This window comes from Sciurus carolinensis, chromosome 13, assembly GCF_902686445.1.
Source record: "Sciurus carolinensis chromosome 13, mSciCar1.2, whole genome shotgun sequence".
In the NCBI taxonomy this organism is placed as follows: domain Eukaryota; kingdom Metazoa; phylum Chordata; class Mammalia; order Rodentia; family Sciuridae; genus Sciurus; species Sciurus carolinensis.
The window spans coordinates 78,748,779-78,765,349 of NC_062225.1; the positions used below are offsets into that span (position 1 = coordinate 78,748,779).

At 36.3% G+C, this 16,571-nt stretch overlaps 1 protein-coding gene across 1 annotated transcript in view; it reads left to right on the top strand.

Annotated features, from left to right (window-relative positions):
* Positions 1 to 16,571, top strand: part of Ldah (lipid droplet associated hydrolase) — a 96,930-nt gene that overhangs the window by 9,538 nt on the left and 70,821 nt on the right. Inside the window, 4 exon segments of the mRNA XM_047523355.1 lie at positions 444 to 518; positions 521 to 598; positions 15,203 to 15,265; positions 15,268 to 15,345. Of these exon segments, the coding sequence (XP_047379311.1) occupies positions 444 to 518; positions 521 to 598; positions 15,203 to 15,265; positions 15,268 to 15,345 (294 nt within the window).

Genomic DNA, 16,571 nt, shown 5'->3' on the forward strand with positions numbered 1-16,571 from the left:
TTATGCCTTCTATGGGTATTGACCAATGCAGCTAGATTGCTTCCCAAAGGCTGTTTCATTATTAACATTGATGTGTGTTTTAATTTGTCTTTCAGTTCTAGAATCAAGAGTAGTTGCTGGGTGTGCCACATGGTGGCACTCACCTGTAATCCCAGTGACTCAGGAAGCTGAGGCAGGAGGATCACAAGTTTGAGGCCAACCTCAACAACTTAGTGAGACACTATCTCAAAAAAAAAAAAATTTAAAGGGAGGTTATAGATGTAGCTCAGTGATAGAGCACACACCTGGGTTCAGTTCTCAGTACATCCCCCAAAAAGAATAGCTGGATAGTCTTCTGTATGCACTGTGGCATTTCCTTCTTGATATTTTGAAATTTGCCTTTTTTATTCAGTATTATTTTTGGCTCAAGGTTTACATATTGTTGCTTTTCTCCCTTTATTTAGAAATGGACTCAGAAATCAAGGAAGAAATCCCTGTACATGAGGAATTTGTTCTGTGTGGTGGAGTTGAAACACAGGTTCTAAATGTGGTCCCTGGGGTGACCTCTTTAATGATCAAAATGTCAGCAGACCTAAACTGCTTATTTTCATTATTCCTGGTAAGTAGAAAAGTCTGGATGAGAAGACTTTATACAGAAACCTATCACTATTTCTCTTCTCCTCTCTCCCTCCCTCCCCCGCCCTCTTATTTTTATTTTTTAGTTGGTTTGAAAATGAACATTTACTTAGAAGAGAAAAAAAATCAATTATAAATTTAATAGCATATGCATTAAAAATCCAGAAAATTAAAAAATACATTTTTCTTAATTAACTACCCGGGTCATTTCTTTTTTCCCTGTATACTTTCTGGCCTGCATATTCTTTGCTCACCTCTACATAATACACTTTTTTAAAATATTTTTTTTCTTTTTGATGGACCTTTTATTTATTTATTTATATGTGGTGCTGAGAATTGAAACCAGTGCCTCAAGCATGCTAGGCAAGCACTCTCCCACTGAGGCACAACCCTAACCCTCCATATTTACAATTAAAAAAAAAAAGAATAGACTAATATTCTCATCTTCCCTCTAGCATCTGTGGCCAACAGTTATTTATTATTATTAGTCTAAAAATGATTTATTAATCAGCTTTATAATTCATTGATAATATCATGCAAAGTTTTAGGATTGTTGATAAAATTGGGAAAAATTCCATCAAGTCTCTTTTACACATAACTTTAAAATTTTAAGACAATTCAAGTTTTCTTGTTGTGGCAACTGAAATATTCTTTGAACTGACATCCCTCATCCACCAGGTAAGTCCTTACTGTCCTCACTGTAGTGGCATGTTATGAGTTTTACATTATTAGTATCCATTTTTAGTGTCACATAAGCAAGAAATTTTAATCTTTTTTTGATGTGTTCCTATGATTCACTTCTCATTATCAACTGGATGTCAAGTCATTCAAGAATCTATTATTTCTACTTGAAAATTATCTTCCTCAGAATGATTGATTGCTTTGTGCATGATGTAAGCTCTTTTATTAAAACTCTTTTCCAATATTGAAATGATTCATTATTATCTTTATTCCCTTTAAATGTTGACTAATTTATATATATTTTATTTCAGCACATTAACAAACTTTAGTGTCAGAAAAGCATACTTTTAAGGCACATCCAGATAAAGGGTTTGTGATTCTCGCTTGTACTGAAAGCTACCAAAACACTCCTGTTGTGTTTGGATTTTTCTCTTGAATCTTTAAAAATATATATTAGAGTCCTCATAATATTGTTATATTCATGTTGCATAGACTGAACAGATTTACAATGGCATTTCTCTATAATTACACTCTTCAAAGAAAAACTCATTGGATAAGTATGTTTAAAATACTACATCACTGAGCCTGGAAAAGCCCTCATATACAACTCTTGCAAATATCAAAACACTGAAGAATACCATGTCTCATGCAGTTGCTTTTTACATGTACAGTGATATTTGTATCACCAAGCCAGGTAAATTGGGAGAGTTGGCAGGAAGGATGTTCCTAGAGGCCATTTCTACTCTAGACTAGCTAGCGGTAACTCGCCTTGAGAGGGAAGTGATTGTGAACCACATGGATTTATCCTGTAAAATGAAAATGAACCTAACCTCTGACCCACTCGCATCCAGATCCTGAAAATCAGTGCAGCTACCTCCAGTTCTACCAGTCGTGAGGGCAGGTGTGATAGAGAGGGAGGTTCAGATAGACAGAGACTGTGATCTAACTCTCAGGTCCCTGTATTGATGTCATTCATCAGTTTGGGGAGAGTTAAAATCTCTCTCTCTTCTTCTCTGGGACTCTAATTACAGATAACGCCATTTAGTATTGTCTGTGTCCCTCATCCTCTGCTTTTCTTTCAAACCTTTTCCTTTCTATACTTCAATTTGGAGAATTTCTTCTGACTTATATTCAAGTTTACTAATTCTTTCTTTTGTCTAGTCTGCTGTTAAGCTGATCCACTGAATCTTTACTTAGGTATTACATTTTTCAACTCAATAGCTTTTACTTTGTTGTTGTTACTATTTTCATTTCCTGTTGGAATTCTTATTTTCACCCATTTTGCCCACATTTCTTATTACAAATATTAACACATGTATTAACTGGGATAAAATATTTTCTTGTGCCAACTCTGGTCATCTGTGGGCCTGTATCTATTAACTATTTTTTTCTTTTGCTTATTGGTCATTTTTCTCAACTTATTCATGCCTTGTAGCTTTTAAAATTGAATGCTGAAATTTGGGTATAACAGAGGAGTGGAGACTGAAAGAAATATGTTCCCCAGGAAGTACCTGCCGTTTTGTGTGTCAAGTATCTTGGACTAGGGCCTGATAACTTCAATCTCAGCCTTGGTTGAGCTGAATTAGAGCGGAGGTTGCCATTGTAGCTAATTTAACCCACCTCTGGTTTCAAATATTCGTTTTGAGGTCACCCACCCCGCAGCAGGGATGTGGGATCCAAGCACTATGACATTTCTCTATTTACCTGTGTCATCACAGGAAATATGGCCACCATTTACTCCATGAATTTCAGTGAGGAGGATTGGCAACAGGGATGTCCAGTTCTGTGTTTGGGATTCCTCCAGATTTTAGTGTAACATCAGCCATTAGATTCTCAGTTTTCTCTATTCCCAACAATTTTCTTTACCTGTGGCATACTTGTTTTCTGCCCATCCATGTCCCCAGGAATAGAAGGGGGGTCACTGGTTTGCTCACTCAAGATGGGCTCATTCCTCTTTGAAACTTAGTTTTATTTGGACTTCTTTTAAATGACTTTAAAGAAAAATAAAATGTAAAAGCTTATCAAGTGTTTTCTGCTTGCTATGCTGACTCATCATAATTTATGATTTTAAAATTTTTATTAATTATTATTTATTAATTATTATTAAGAATTAATTGTAGATACCAGGCATGGTATAATGCATGGTGTAATCCGGCAGCTTGGAGACTGAGGCAGGAGGATCTCGAGTTCAAAGCCAGCTTCAGCAAAAGCAAGGTGCTAAGCAACTCAGTGAGACCTTGTCTCTAAAAAAAATACAAATAAATAGGGCTGGGGATGTGGCTCAGTGGCTGAGTGCCCCTGAGTTCAATCCCCAGTACCACTTAAAAAAATAAAAAGGAAAGAAAAAAAAAGAATTAACTGTAGAGAACTTGGTAGGAAATGAAATCTCTCAACCTATCGTTAACTAACTTTAATGCTTTGGCGGATTTTTTAGCTTTCTTCTATGTGTTCTGGAGGGCTGAATCCAAGGCGGGGGAAAACTGACAGATTTTCTAATGAATTGAGAGGATTTATTTTTACTTCTTAAGAATAGAGACACAATCATTAACCCAAAGAAAGCAAGCAAATACAAGGAAGGAAATGCAATCAAAATATTCTTTAGGCTTAGCTAAATATAATATAGCATTGTAATAATAAAAGCACTGAAATATTGATCTAACCAAAAACTGCAAAACAATCAGCTTAGGAAGACCAGGAAGGAAGAGAGTATGTTTACATAGAGGAAGGGAAAGTGTAAGAAAGCTAATCCTTATCTTTCATGAGTGGGGGTCAGTAGATAATATTAATAGTGAGAATTCAAGAAATAGCATTGTAAGTATACTTAGAAATGTGCAGTAAATAGCAGAGGCATGCACCAGTGTTGAAAGTTTTGCCTCTGAGGATATTTGTTGGAACTGAAAAACTGATTTTAAAGTTCACATGAACTTTTTTCTGCTAATGGAGACTCCCCTTCCCCCCCCCCCCCCAAAAAAAGCCTGAGGCCAAAAGCAGAGAAGCCAGAAAGTATATGGAAGAGAATAAAGTGAGCAAGGACAAGATCTAAATAAAGGTATCATAAAGTTGCAGCTGTTAAAAACATAAAAAAAACATATGAAGAGGCAGAGAATACAGGAACAGATTCCAGTCATGGGAGCATCTACTTTATGATAAAATTGGCATTGCAAACCAGCGGAGGAAAGACAAGTTATTTAGCTAATGGTTCTTGGGAGCTGGTCTGGACTGATGTTCTCTCCACCGGCACAGCTGCCATCTGGGGATTCCTATCACTTTGTCCTGACTTAGATTCCCTATTTCCTGAATCCCATGTTGTTCTTTGTATTTGCTTATTCCCTTGTTTTTGTTGATAAACTTCTAGTGACTTCCTTTGAAAGAGGTGCAGGCGAAGTAATCTTGTAAAAGATAAAGCATGTCAGGAACTGTCTTAGACTTCTAACTTGTAAATAATTTTTTCCTAGAGTTTAACTGAGGACATTGATCATTGTTTTTCAGAGTTCAGAGATACTTATGAAAAGTCTTGGTATCATTGTGATTTTTGATCTATTAATGTATGAAATTCCCCACACTCCAGAATTTTGACACCTTTTCTGATATTTTAGTGAAGCACCTTAGTGCAGGTGATATTTTTGTACATTGTACTGGGGTTTTAGTGAACCAGAAACTCATACATTTCAATTCTAAGAGCTCTCTTTTTCCTTTTCTCATAATCTCCTGTTTCATGGATGCAATATCATTTCCTTTGGCTGCTTACATTTGTTAGAATTTCCAGTGTTCCTTTTTCTGTTTTTTTGCATTAGTGTTTATTTGTCCTCAAATATTTGATAATTTTTTTTATTTAGCTTTTAATTTTTTTATAGACTGCATTTTGATTCATTGTACACAAGTGGGGTATATCATTTTGTATCTACGGTTGTGCACAATGTAGATTCAGACCATTCGTGTAATCATACATGTATGTAGGGTAATGATGTCTGTCTCATTCCACCATTTTTCATACCCCCTCCCTCTGATTTCCTTCTAATATTCTAAAGTTCCCCCATTCTTCTCTCACTCCCCACCCCCCCCACCCCCATTATATATCATTCTCCACTTATCCGGGAACACATTCGGCCTTTTATTACCAATTCATTTTTAAAAGGACAACACAGAAAACTGAAGGCTTTATATTCAGAGGTAGGCCTTTTTATACAAATAGTACTAGGTTGACCAGCCATCCTGGTTTGCCTGGGCCTAAAGAGATTTCGAGAGTCCATGAAAATCTGTACTAAAATCCTGACAGACTTGGATAAAACAGGATGGTTGGTCACCTTGAACAAGCCTCACCCTAGGGTTATTGGGCAAGAGCCCAGAATTTCATTGGGAGATTTCCAGTTTTCAGTGTCTGTAACTGTTTCTTGGATTATTCCTTTTTCCCAGAAAGATATCTTCCAGTGTCCTGTTGCTCATGTTCAGAGCTGAGCAGGGGAAGGAGGTGTTGGGAGTTTCAGTGTTCACTGTCACTTAATCAACCTCTTCTCAGTATGGTACTTCCATTTTTGGCCAAGTTAAGCTTCCAGACCTACACTCTCCCTTTGGTTTAACCTCTTCTGGAAATAAATGCCCAGTCCTCTACCAGGATGTAACATTCTTTTTGGAAATCAGTTTAATACCACCTTTAAAAATTAGAAATACAAATACCCTGCCAATGGTGAAGGAGAGTTTGAAATTATAGGCGTGGCAAGGGCTATTTAATGGAACAGATTTGGAGGCTATAGGCTAGGATAGGGTAGGATAAGGAAAATAAATAGAATAATTATCATGAACAGGAGAAGGGATAGCCTCATGAGGCTAGAAGAAAAGAGGATAAGTTGGTTCCTAAAATGGAGAAGTGTGAAGCCATGTTGGAGGAAAGTGAAGTAGTCTCTGCCTCCTGCTCTGTTTTCTTGTTGAGTTGAGGTCATTTTGTAAGAGTGATGATGGAGGATGAATAGAGTCCTAGAGGAATGTGACCAGTGTTTAGAATAGCAGATACACCACCTAAAAGGAATTGTTCAAAAAGAAGTTGATGGATTTTTGAGCAGCTCTGTGATTGAATGGTAGGTATATTGAGAGCAGCATCTCAAAGGGCAGATTATGATGGAAAAGGGCTGCCAATTAGGGCACTTTGTATGTTAATCATTTCTCTCTTCCTCTCCCCCAGTTCCTCTTTCTTCCTCTCCCCACTCCCTACCCCAATTCCCGTTTCTTTTCTTTCTTTCATGCTGGGGATTGTCCCAGGGTCTTGCTCGAGCTAGGTAAGCACTCTACCACTAAATTACATCCCTAACCTAAATAGTAAACCATTTCTGGCTACTGAAAATACCTAGGTCCATGGTTCTTAAAGTTGGTGTGCGGACCCAGAGTATCACTTGAGAGCTTTTAGAAAGCTAGTTCTTTGACCCTATTCCTGATCTTCCAAACCAGAAGATTTCGGGGTCAAACTGTCCATTTTAACAAGCCCTCCAGGAGATTGTGATATATATCCCTCCAGGAGATTGTGATATACATCTAGGGATGGCCACAGGAATTAGTTGCTCAAGCTTTATGCAGGTAAAGTCTTTGAATTTGATCATGATCATGAATTATAGGACAAAGCTGTTGGCTCAGTCAGTCCAACTGGATTTTAAAGTCTTCTTGGATATGGCATTTAAGGGTCAAAGTTTTCAGGGAATGTGTGAAGGACTAAAAAGTTGACTGATGGAGTGGATGGCTTGACTCTTAAAGGAGGAGAGGTTGCTACAGTAAGGCTGCTCAGCCCACTCTACTTCCCGCCTGGAGGATTCGTTACCCACTCGATTACTGTAGGTGTGGGCAGCACTGTATTGCACATGCCTTTGCTCCACTGAAGCATGTGCGTGTTAGAGCAGTGAGTGAGGCTTTACTGAAAAGGCCTGAAAGGAGGAGAACCCCTCACAGGGAGCCAGGAGTCTGAGGAGGTGAGGAGGTAGAGGGAGCCATCATTGACAGCACTGCCGAAGAAGGGAAGCTCAGAATAATCCTTATTTTATTGCCCTCTCGCGTGTAGTGCTTTGACATTTTCAGATCACCTCCCCCCCCCCCAGTGATTGTGTATGATTTCCCTCTATTCTCATTGTGGACTTCACCTTTTTTCTTGGATACCTGAGAGCTATAGCCTGGTGCTGCTCATTAGTTTATGGGATTCAAAATTGTGTGTTATATGGGGCCTAGTGTGTTTAAACTGTGAAGAAGATTAGGATGACTGTGTGTGTGTGTTTGTGTGTGTGTATAAATTTTTTATTTTACCAATTTGTTATAAAGAATATTACAAAGGTGCATAGGTATGTACATGAAGAGATGTGTACAGCAAGGTACAGGAGAAGGGAGATGGAGCATTCATGCCTTCTCCTGGCAGGCCACCCACCCCAAACCTCCATGTTCAGCTACCTGGATGCTCTTCTGAACCCTGTTTTTATGAAAGCTTCATTGCAGAAACATGATGGCTAATAAACTGGGTGAGGAAACCCAGCAAGTCTGTCTGTTCAGATTCTTCTTGGCCTCTCTGTAGCCTTCTTTCCTTCCTCCAGGGTATGTCTTATGACTTACTAAGGTAAGGTAAGTCAGAGAATTTCTTTATGGCCAACTCTAGGACAAGGAAGCAGGGATAAGTTAGAATTTCTGTAACTATGGACAAAATCATATGTATGTATATATGTATATATATATATACACACATATACATATATGTATATATATGTATACATATGTTTAATTTTTTATTTTATTCTAATTAGTTGTACATGAAAGAATGCATTTATACATTTTGATAGATCATATCTAAATAGAGTATAATCTCATTTTTCTAATTATACATATTGCAGGATCACATCAGTCATGCAGTCATACAGGTACTTGAGGTAATAATGTCTGTTTCACTCTACTATCGTACTATACTCCTTCCCTCCCCTTCACTTCCCTCTACCTAAAATAAAGTAACTCTATTCTTCCTTATCCACCCCCCTTATTGTGAATTAGCTTCCGCATATCAGAGAAAACATTCGACATTTGGTTTTGTGGGATTGGCTTATTTCACTTAGCATGATATTCTCTAACTCCATCCATTTACCAGCAAATGCCAGAATTTCATTCTTCTTTAAAACTGAGTAATATTCCATCATATATATGTACCACATTTTCTTTATCCATTCATCCGTTGAAGGGCATCTAGGTTGGTTCCATAGTTTAGCTATTGTGAATTGAGCTACTATAAACATTGATGTGGCTATGTCACTGTAGTATGTTGATTTTAAGTCCTTTGAGTATAAACCTAGGAGTGGGATAACTGGGTCAACTGGTGGTTCCATTCCAAATTTTTTGTGGAATCTCCATACTGCTTTATATGTATTTTTTGAAACTAGATCCTTTACATCAAAGGGAAGATATACAACTCAAATGATACTGCCACATTATAAGAATTCCACTTAGTCAATAATAATTATTCCAGTCCCTCATCATATTGAATGAATATGAGGATGACATATTTCAAGGATTGTTAAGGCACTATAGAATACACCATGTTGCATCCATCTCTGATCAACTGCTATAATATAGATTACTTTGCTTTTGCAGCTAGCAAAATTAATTCTTCACTTTCAGGTTAGTAGAGATAATAGGGAATTATTTATCGGGATCTACAGATTGAAGAACTTTTAATTTAGTTTCATCTTTTCTAGTGAACCCTAGGTCTAAAATTTCTGTTAAACAACATTGTCTTTGAACTTTCTTTAAATAGTAAAATGAGCAAAGGAGGCAATTTGAGAACTCACTGTAGAATATACGAAATCATTTAATTTCCAGTTGGTAATAGAGAATCATATGGAGTGTCTTGTGCTATGAGTCCAGTAATTAGGGATCTAGCAGACAAGACTCTGTGGAAGAGTCCAAAGTTCTCCACATGGCACTCTTCTATAAAGATGGTAAGTAACATTAACTTGTTATATGACAGTTTTGTCCCCTGTAAAATCAAGTACAGTGTTGAATAGAGTTTATTGACTGTCAGGGTCTAGATATTATAATCACAGTCTCTGTTATACTTTGCTTGAACATTTGACTATTATGTGTTCAAATGTGTGTTTATAACACATTTTGATATAAACATTTGATTTAAAAAGTGTCTAATTGCCTTTCTGTACTGGAATGTTTCCCAACATCTCTATATTTAGAGATCTGAGAGAGAAAGAGAGAGAGACCCATAGCTCTTATTTGATTGCATAAGCAAAGCCCAAGTAATTTTCTTTGTGGTTTCTTAACCAGGAAATTCATTTGATGGTTTGTAAAGTATGACATAAGTCATAACATTTAAATGGTGAAGTATGAAGTATGCAATGATATTTAAACATTTTGCATTGTGTGTTCCATTTCTGTCTCTCTTATAAATTGGATCATCATGTTACTGGCCATGTATTCATTTTGAAAAAAAAATGTAAATGAGTTGTGGCCAACCCAGTGCTGCTAGGTGCCACTGGATACAGAGAACTACAACGAACCTTGGCTGCTTTTTAAAAACTTAAACCTTTAGGTTTGATTAAGACTTACCCAGTGAGAAATAAATGAAAAATGAGATCATTTATTTCTCTCTACTTACAACACAGACGTGTAGGAAGTAATAGAGTTCAGAATGTGATATAATATGATGGAGTTTTTAGTGGAGGCCAAGGGAGAGCAAGAGCTCTCATTAGGAATTTAGCATTGCCTTCCCAGGCCTTCAAGGGAATAGAACTTATACATTCCACACTTGTAAAAGGAAATAATGGAACTGGAGAAATACCCATTCTCTTGGCTAACTCATCCCCTTTACTTGTGCCTTGCCTCAGTTTCAACTATACACTGATTATTCCCTACTCTGCATATATATTTTAATTAACAAAATTTACACATCTATATGTATGATATGCACAATATTTTGTTACACATATACATTGTGGAATGACCAAACCAAGGTAATTAATATATGCATTACCTCATATACTTTTTTGTGCTGAGAATACATGAATTTTCTAGTAATTTTCAAGTTTACATTGTTATCTCCTGTAGTTGTCATGATGTATGATAGATCTTTTGAACTTGTTCCTGTGGTCTAACTGAACATTTGTGTTCTTGCCTGGAATTCCCCAGTTCCTTTAATTCCCACCCTGGTAACTGTCATTCTTCTCTCTGCTTCTGTGAATTTGGCTTTTAAAAATCCTGTATGTGAGTGAGATTATAAAGTATTTGTCTTTCTGCGCCTAGCTTATTTTACTTACTATAATGTTCTCCGAATTTACCATGTTGTCACAAATGGCAGGATTTCTTCCTTTTTAAAGGCTGAGTAGTATTCATTTGTGAATATGTACCACATTTTCTTTTTCCAGTCTTCAGTTGATGGACACTTAGGTTGTTTCTATGTCTTGGCTATTGGGACTGTTGCTGCAAATAACATGGGAGTGCAGATGTCTCTTCAAAATACAGGTTTTGTTTCCATTCTAGAAGTGGGATGTTGGGTCTTAGCTAGTTCTGTTTTTAATTTTTGGAAGAACCTCCATTTTTCATGATGGCTGTACTAATTTACATCCCTACTAACTGTGCAAAGATTCTCTCTTTCCTCCACATCCTCACCAATGCTTATCTTTTGTGTTTTTGCTAATAGTTCTTCTAGCAGAGGTAAGGTGATATCTCATTTTGGTTATAATTTGCATTTCTCTAATAATTAATGATGTTGAACATTTTCTTAAATACCTGTTAGTTGTATGAATTCCTTCAGTATTTTGGGTATTAACTCCCTCTCAGATGGATCATAATGATTTCAGAGTCATATACATACAGTTGTTTAAAAAATAAAAGGAGGAGGAAGAGAAAAATAGAAAAGAAAGAGAAAACATATAATGTATTGATATGGAACAATCTTTAATTTATAGCAAGAGAAAAAAAGCAAGGATCAGAACAGTGTGCATCACTGTCATTTGTATATAAGATATGAAAAGGTACATACAGGAAATATCTGAAAGGATACACAAGAAAATGAAAACTTTGAAGCTGAATAGCTGCTGCCTGCTAAAGGCAGGGGCCTGAATTTCTGTACTGATACCATACCCACCACTTCTTCTGCCCCTCACTCATTTAGTCCAGCCACTCTGAGCCTTTGGGGGGAAAAAAAAACCTTTCTAATGGGAGTGAATATTTATTTAGAAATTCTAAATTTATTTAGAAGTTCTACAAATATAACGAGCTCCAAATTAAAAATATGACAAATTACTGAAAACATCACAAAATTCAGAAAATAGCAAATTTTAAATTGTCTGACACAACTCTATGAAATGTTTCCTTTGTTTATTTGCTGTCATGTTTTCATATGATAGTGGTTTAACAAAAATAATTCAATCTGATTTTTAGCATGATTGAATTTTTAATGTTGATGCATAGATACATAAAGGATACAACACCACACAGACGTATGATGCCCTGCTGCAATTAGTTTTAATGGTGCCATGCTGCAATTAGTTAACCTACAGATCAGGAGTTCTGATTGATTTTATTTCATGAAGTTTCTATCATTGTATGGTGCATTTATAATTATATATGTCACATTGTTAAGTATATTCCTGACAGGAAATAACTTCCATTTTTCTACGTGTATTAAGAGGATCCTATTATGGTCTTCCTTTCAATTTGTAAATGTGATATATAACACTTGATTTCATTTCATGAAGTTTCTATCATTGTATGGTGCATTTATAATTATATATGTCACATTGTTAAGTATATTCCTGACAGGAAATAACTTCCATTTTTCTACGTGTATTAAGAGGATCCTATTATGGTCTTCCTTTCAATTTGTAAATGTGATATATAACACTAATTAATTTTTGAATACTAAACCAATCATGTATTCATGTAATAAACTCTACTGGGTCATAATTTATTTTTTTTTAATTTTAAGATTCTTATTATAATAATTCACACATATTGAATGTACAAACTAAATAGGATTCATTGTAATATTTTTGTAGATTATTTTTTAAACATTTTGATGGATTCAGTTTGCTAAAGTTTTGTTTAGGATTTTTCTATCTATCTTCATGGGGCCATTGATATATAGTTTTATTCTTTTGTCATGTCTTTGCCTGGTTTTGATATGAGAGTGATGTTGTCCTAATAGAATGAGCTGGAAAACATTTCTCCCTTATCTATTTTCTGGTGGGAGAGTCTGTATAGATTTGGTGTTATTTCTTTAAATGTTTGGTAGAATTTACCAATGAATCCATACAGGCCTGGATTTTTAACTAAAATTTTGATTTCTTTAATTTATAATAGGGCTGTTGTTTCTTTTTTAATGAGCATGATAGTTTGTATCTTTCTAGAAAGTCATCTATCTCATCTATTGCTAAATTTATTGTTACAGATTTTTCATAATATTTCCTAATTATTCTTTGGACACAGAAAAATGTTTTTAAAATGTAAATTTGCTCACGCCTTAACCCTGCTTATACTCAGTCTTCCAGTATTACTTAGATTAAATGTCAAATTACCTTTGGGCATAGGACACACATCTGTGATCCCAGCAACTTGGAAGACTAAGGCAGGAGGATCACAAGTTCAAGGTCAGCCCAGGCAACTCAGTGGCACCCTGTCTCAAAATATAAAAGGTCTGAGTGGTATAGCACCACTGAGTTCAATCCCTAGTACCACACACACACAAGATTTCCTCTCATGGCCCACGGGTCAGTAAAGTTGTATTCAACCACACTGATACATTGGATATAGAAAAGGGGAACCAAGAATTGTGGACTCTCTTCTGTTGCTTCAGGAACCATGTCCTTTATTTCTTCTTCTTTTTTTTTTTTTTTTTTTTACCTCCACGTTCTTTATTTCTCGAGAGCTTTTGCTTAGTGTTGTCTTTCCATAGATTTTCACATGGTTGATTTCTCTTGGGTCTCAACTAAAGCCAACTTCTCAGACCTTTTTCTTATACCACACTAATTGCTTCCCTTGTCTATTACATGAGTCTGTTTATTTCCTTCATAGGAATTTTCACATCCTTGAATTATTTCAGTTATTTGTTTGGGGTATATAGTCTTGCCACTAGTATGTAGAAAAAACTTCAAAAAAGGGCCTTATCTGTCTTGTGGCCTGAGAAAGCATGGTGGTTTTCACATGGTAAAGGCGCAATTAAATAATTGATGATCTCAAGAATATACAAGAGAAGCTATAATACTGAATAGAATGAAGGAGAATGTAGTAATGGGCAAGCATAATTACGTGAGGTATGATGAAATAATGGCTCAAACGTTAAGGGATTGCTTAAGACCTTAGGGTTAGTAAGGGAAATAACTCAAACACATACCCAGGAGGAATGGATGAGAACTACTTCATAGCAGTCTAATTATCTGATTACTCATTGGTTTGTATACATCCTGTCCTTGTAGATATTGCATCTAATTGTGTAGTTGTTATCTTCACTGTCTTCTTAATGTTAAATCCGTTTTAATTATAATAAGAATAGATACCATTTATTGAGCTCCTGCCATGTGCCACTATTGGTGCAAGTGTTTGTTCATTCACTATCCCCTGGCTTCCAGCCTCAGCCTCCCACAGGTGTTTTCCACTGCACCTGACTTAGAATCTATGCTCTTAAACCCACTTTGCTGTGCTGCCTAACTAGGAAACTGAAAGATTTGAAAGGTTGAGAAAAAAAATCAGTCAGGTTTGGCAGTGTTATTATATCAGTGCACTCAAGTTAAGTGGAGAAAACCTAACAACATGAAGAAATCAATAAACTGATTGAAAAATAGATATTGATAGCAATGGACTAGTAACTGTGAAGATGATCCAAATGGTTGCAAGATGAGAACCCCATTTCACTGTCTTTTCCCCACGTGCGTGTATTAGAGTGAATCTTTTTAAAAAGGTCATTTATTTATTCAATTTCTCTATACCAAAATCATGTCAAAAATACTTTCTGAGTACACACAGGAAAAATATGTATTAGTTTGTGGTCTTTTCCTTCAAAGATAATACATCGGTTTGCAGCATAAGGACTTGTGAAAATAATGAGCCAATGTTGAGTACTCCTTAATGTTCTCTGTGTGCAAGATAGTAACCCTGGCCTGTTTGTTTAGTTTTCATGCAGCTTAATAAGTGAGCCAGTCAAACCTTGAAGGGACATATAGGCAGTGTTAGTGATTTCAGGCTTTATCGAAATGACAATGGGAAGACACTCAAAAGTGTTTGAAAAGGATACTCTTGTACTTTGATTTGAAGTTTGAAGGCATGTCTCTCTGATTTCCTGAAGAATGGATTCCAAGGGGACAAGAGCCAAGGGACCTGTTAGGACGCTGTTGTAGGAAACCTGGGAAGTGATGATCACTAATGGAGAGACGAGGGCAAATCTGAGATGCATTTTGGAAGCTAACTTGGCAGAACTTATTGGTAAGCTGGATATGAGGGACAGAGAGAAACCAAGAATGACTCTTAGGGTTTGGATTTAAGCACTTGGTTTGTGTTTTGTGGTTCCAGCTCATATATTGAGGAATAGGGAGAACTTACTTGAAACAGTTGAAAAAAAAGCATGAACAGAATTTTCTGAGTGATTATTCCAGACTTAAAGTAGAAAGGGTAATAAAAATTAAGGTATGTGGGGCTGGAGTTGTGGCTCAATGATGGATTGCTTTCCTATCATGTATGAGGCCCTGGGTTTGATCCTCAGCATCACATTTAAATAAATAAAAGATACATTGAATACTAGAAAATATTTTTTTAAAAAAAAATAAGGTATAGGTGTAAAATTCCAGGATTTGTAGAGGAGTGTGTGAGGAGAAATGACCCTTCCTTTCTAGTTTGCATCATCTTATAGGAGTTTATTGCTTTGATTAATCCAAGGTCTTCGTTTCTTTCCTAGGAAACCCGGGTTTTTTCTTCTTTTATGTGCCATTTGCAAAGGCTTTGTACTCTTTGACAACAAATGCTTTCCTGTTTGGACCATCAGTCATGCTGGGCATGCCTTGGCCCCCAAAGACACGAAGATTCTTACAGCATCAGAGGGTATGTCCTTGTTTACATTTACTTTCCTTTACAAGTGAATGGGTAGTCTTATTTCTAGAAAGCTGGTAAAGTTAAGAGTTTCACCAGTGATTTTACTTTGGGCCATCACGTTAACAAATAAGAACTGACTTTGATGAGCCTTGATCAGATTGCAGGTACATGAGCAAAATAAATGTTATTATTGTTTTAAGCTACTATGTGTTGGGGACTGGTTTGTAATAATGCAACAGATAACCAAGTGAGATCAAAAATTCATTGATACATTTCTGTATTTTTTGTTATATAATTAATATTAATTTAACCTAACAGTCTTGCAAAAGAGACAACTGACTTTTGAGTAAAATAATTACTAACCCCCCTCTCCCAAAAAAGGAGTTTTATCAGTGAGAACCCCTGTGTGGCCCACATTTTGGTAATTGTAGGAGTTTTAGAGACATTTTAACTTTTGCACAGGAATTTTCTATTAGAATTTAGGTAGATAGTCTGCATATGACTTTCCTTCTTTGTTTAATTAACTATGTATTTATTAATCACATTTCTAAAGTTGTGATAGGAGGAAGGGTAGAGGAAAAACAAAAGGCATAGTTTTTAAAGAAGTGATTTCCTAGGCCAAGGTAGTGTACACACTTTTAATCCCAGTGATTAGGGAGGCTGAGGCAGGAGGATTGAAAGTTCAAAGCCAACGTCAGCAACTTAGTGAGGCCTTAAGCAACTTAATGAGACCTTGTCTTAAAATAAAAAATAAAAATAAAAAAGACTGAGGATGTAGTTCAATGGTTAAGTGCCCCTGGGTTTAATCCCCAGTACCAAAATAAAGGAGGGGGGAGTGGGAGGGGGGAAGAGGAGGAGGAGAAGGAGAGGAAGAAGAGAAGAAGGAGGAAGAGGAGGAGGAGAAAAGGAGGAATAAGAAGGAGAAGAAGAAGAAAAAGAGGAAGAGGAGGAGGAAGCAGGAGAAGTAGTAGTAGTAGTAATAGTAGTAGTTTGGGCTGCTATAGCAGAATATCAGACTGATTAACTTATAAACAACATATTCTCACATTTTCCTGAGGTAGAGAGATCTAAGATAAGGCATTAGACAGTTCAATGTCTGGTGAAGACCTGCTTCCTGATTCCTTGACAAACTCTTCTTGCTGTGTCCCCACATAGCAAAAGAGGAGACAAGCTCTTTTGGGACTCTTTCAAGGTCCCTAGCCCCATTTGTTAGGTTCCCCCCTGCTTCTTGTGAC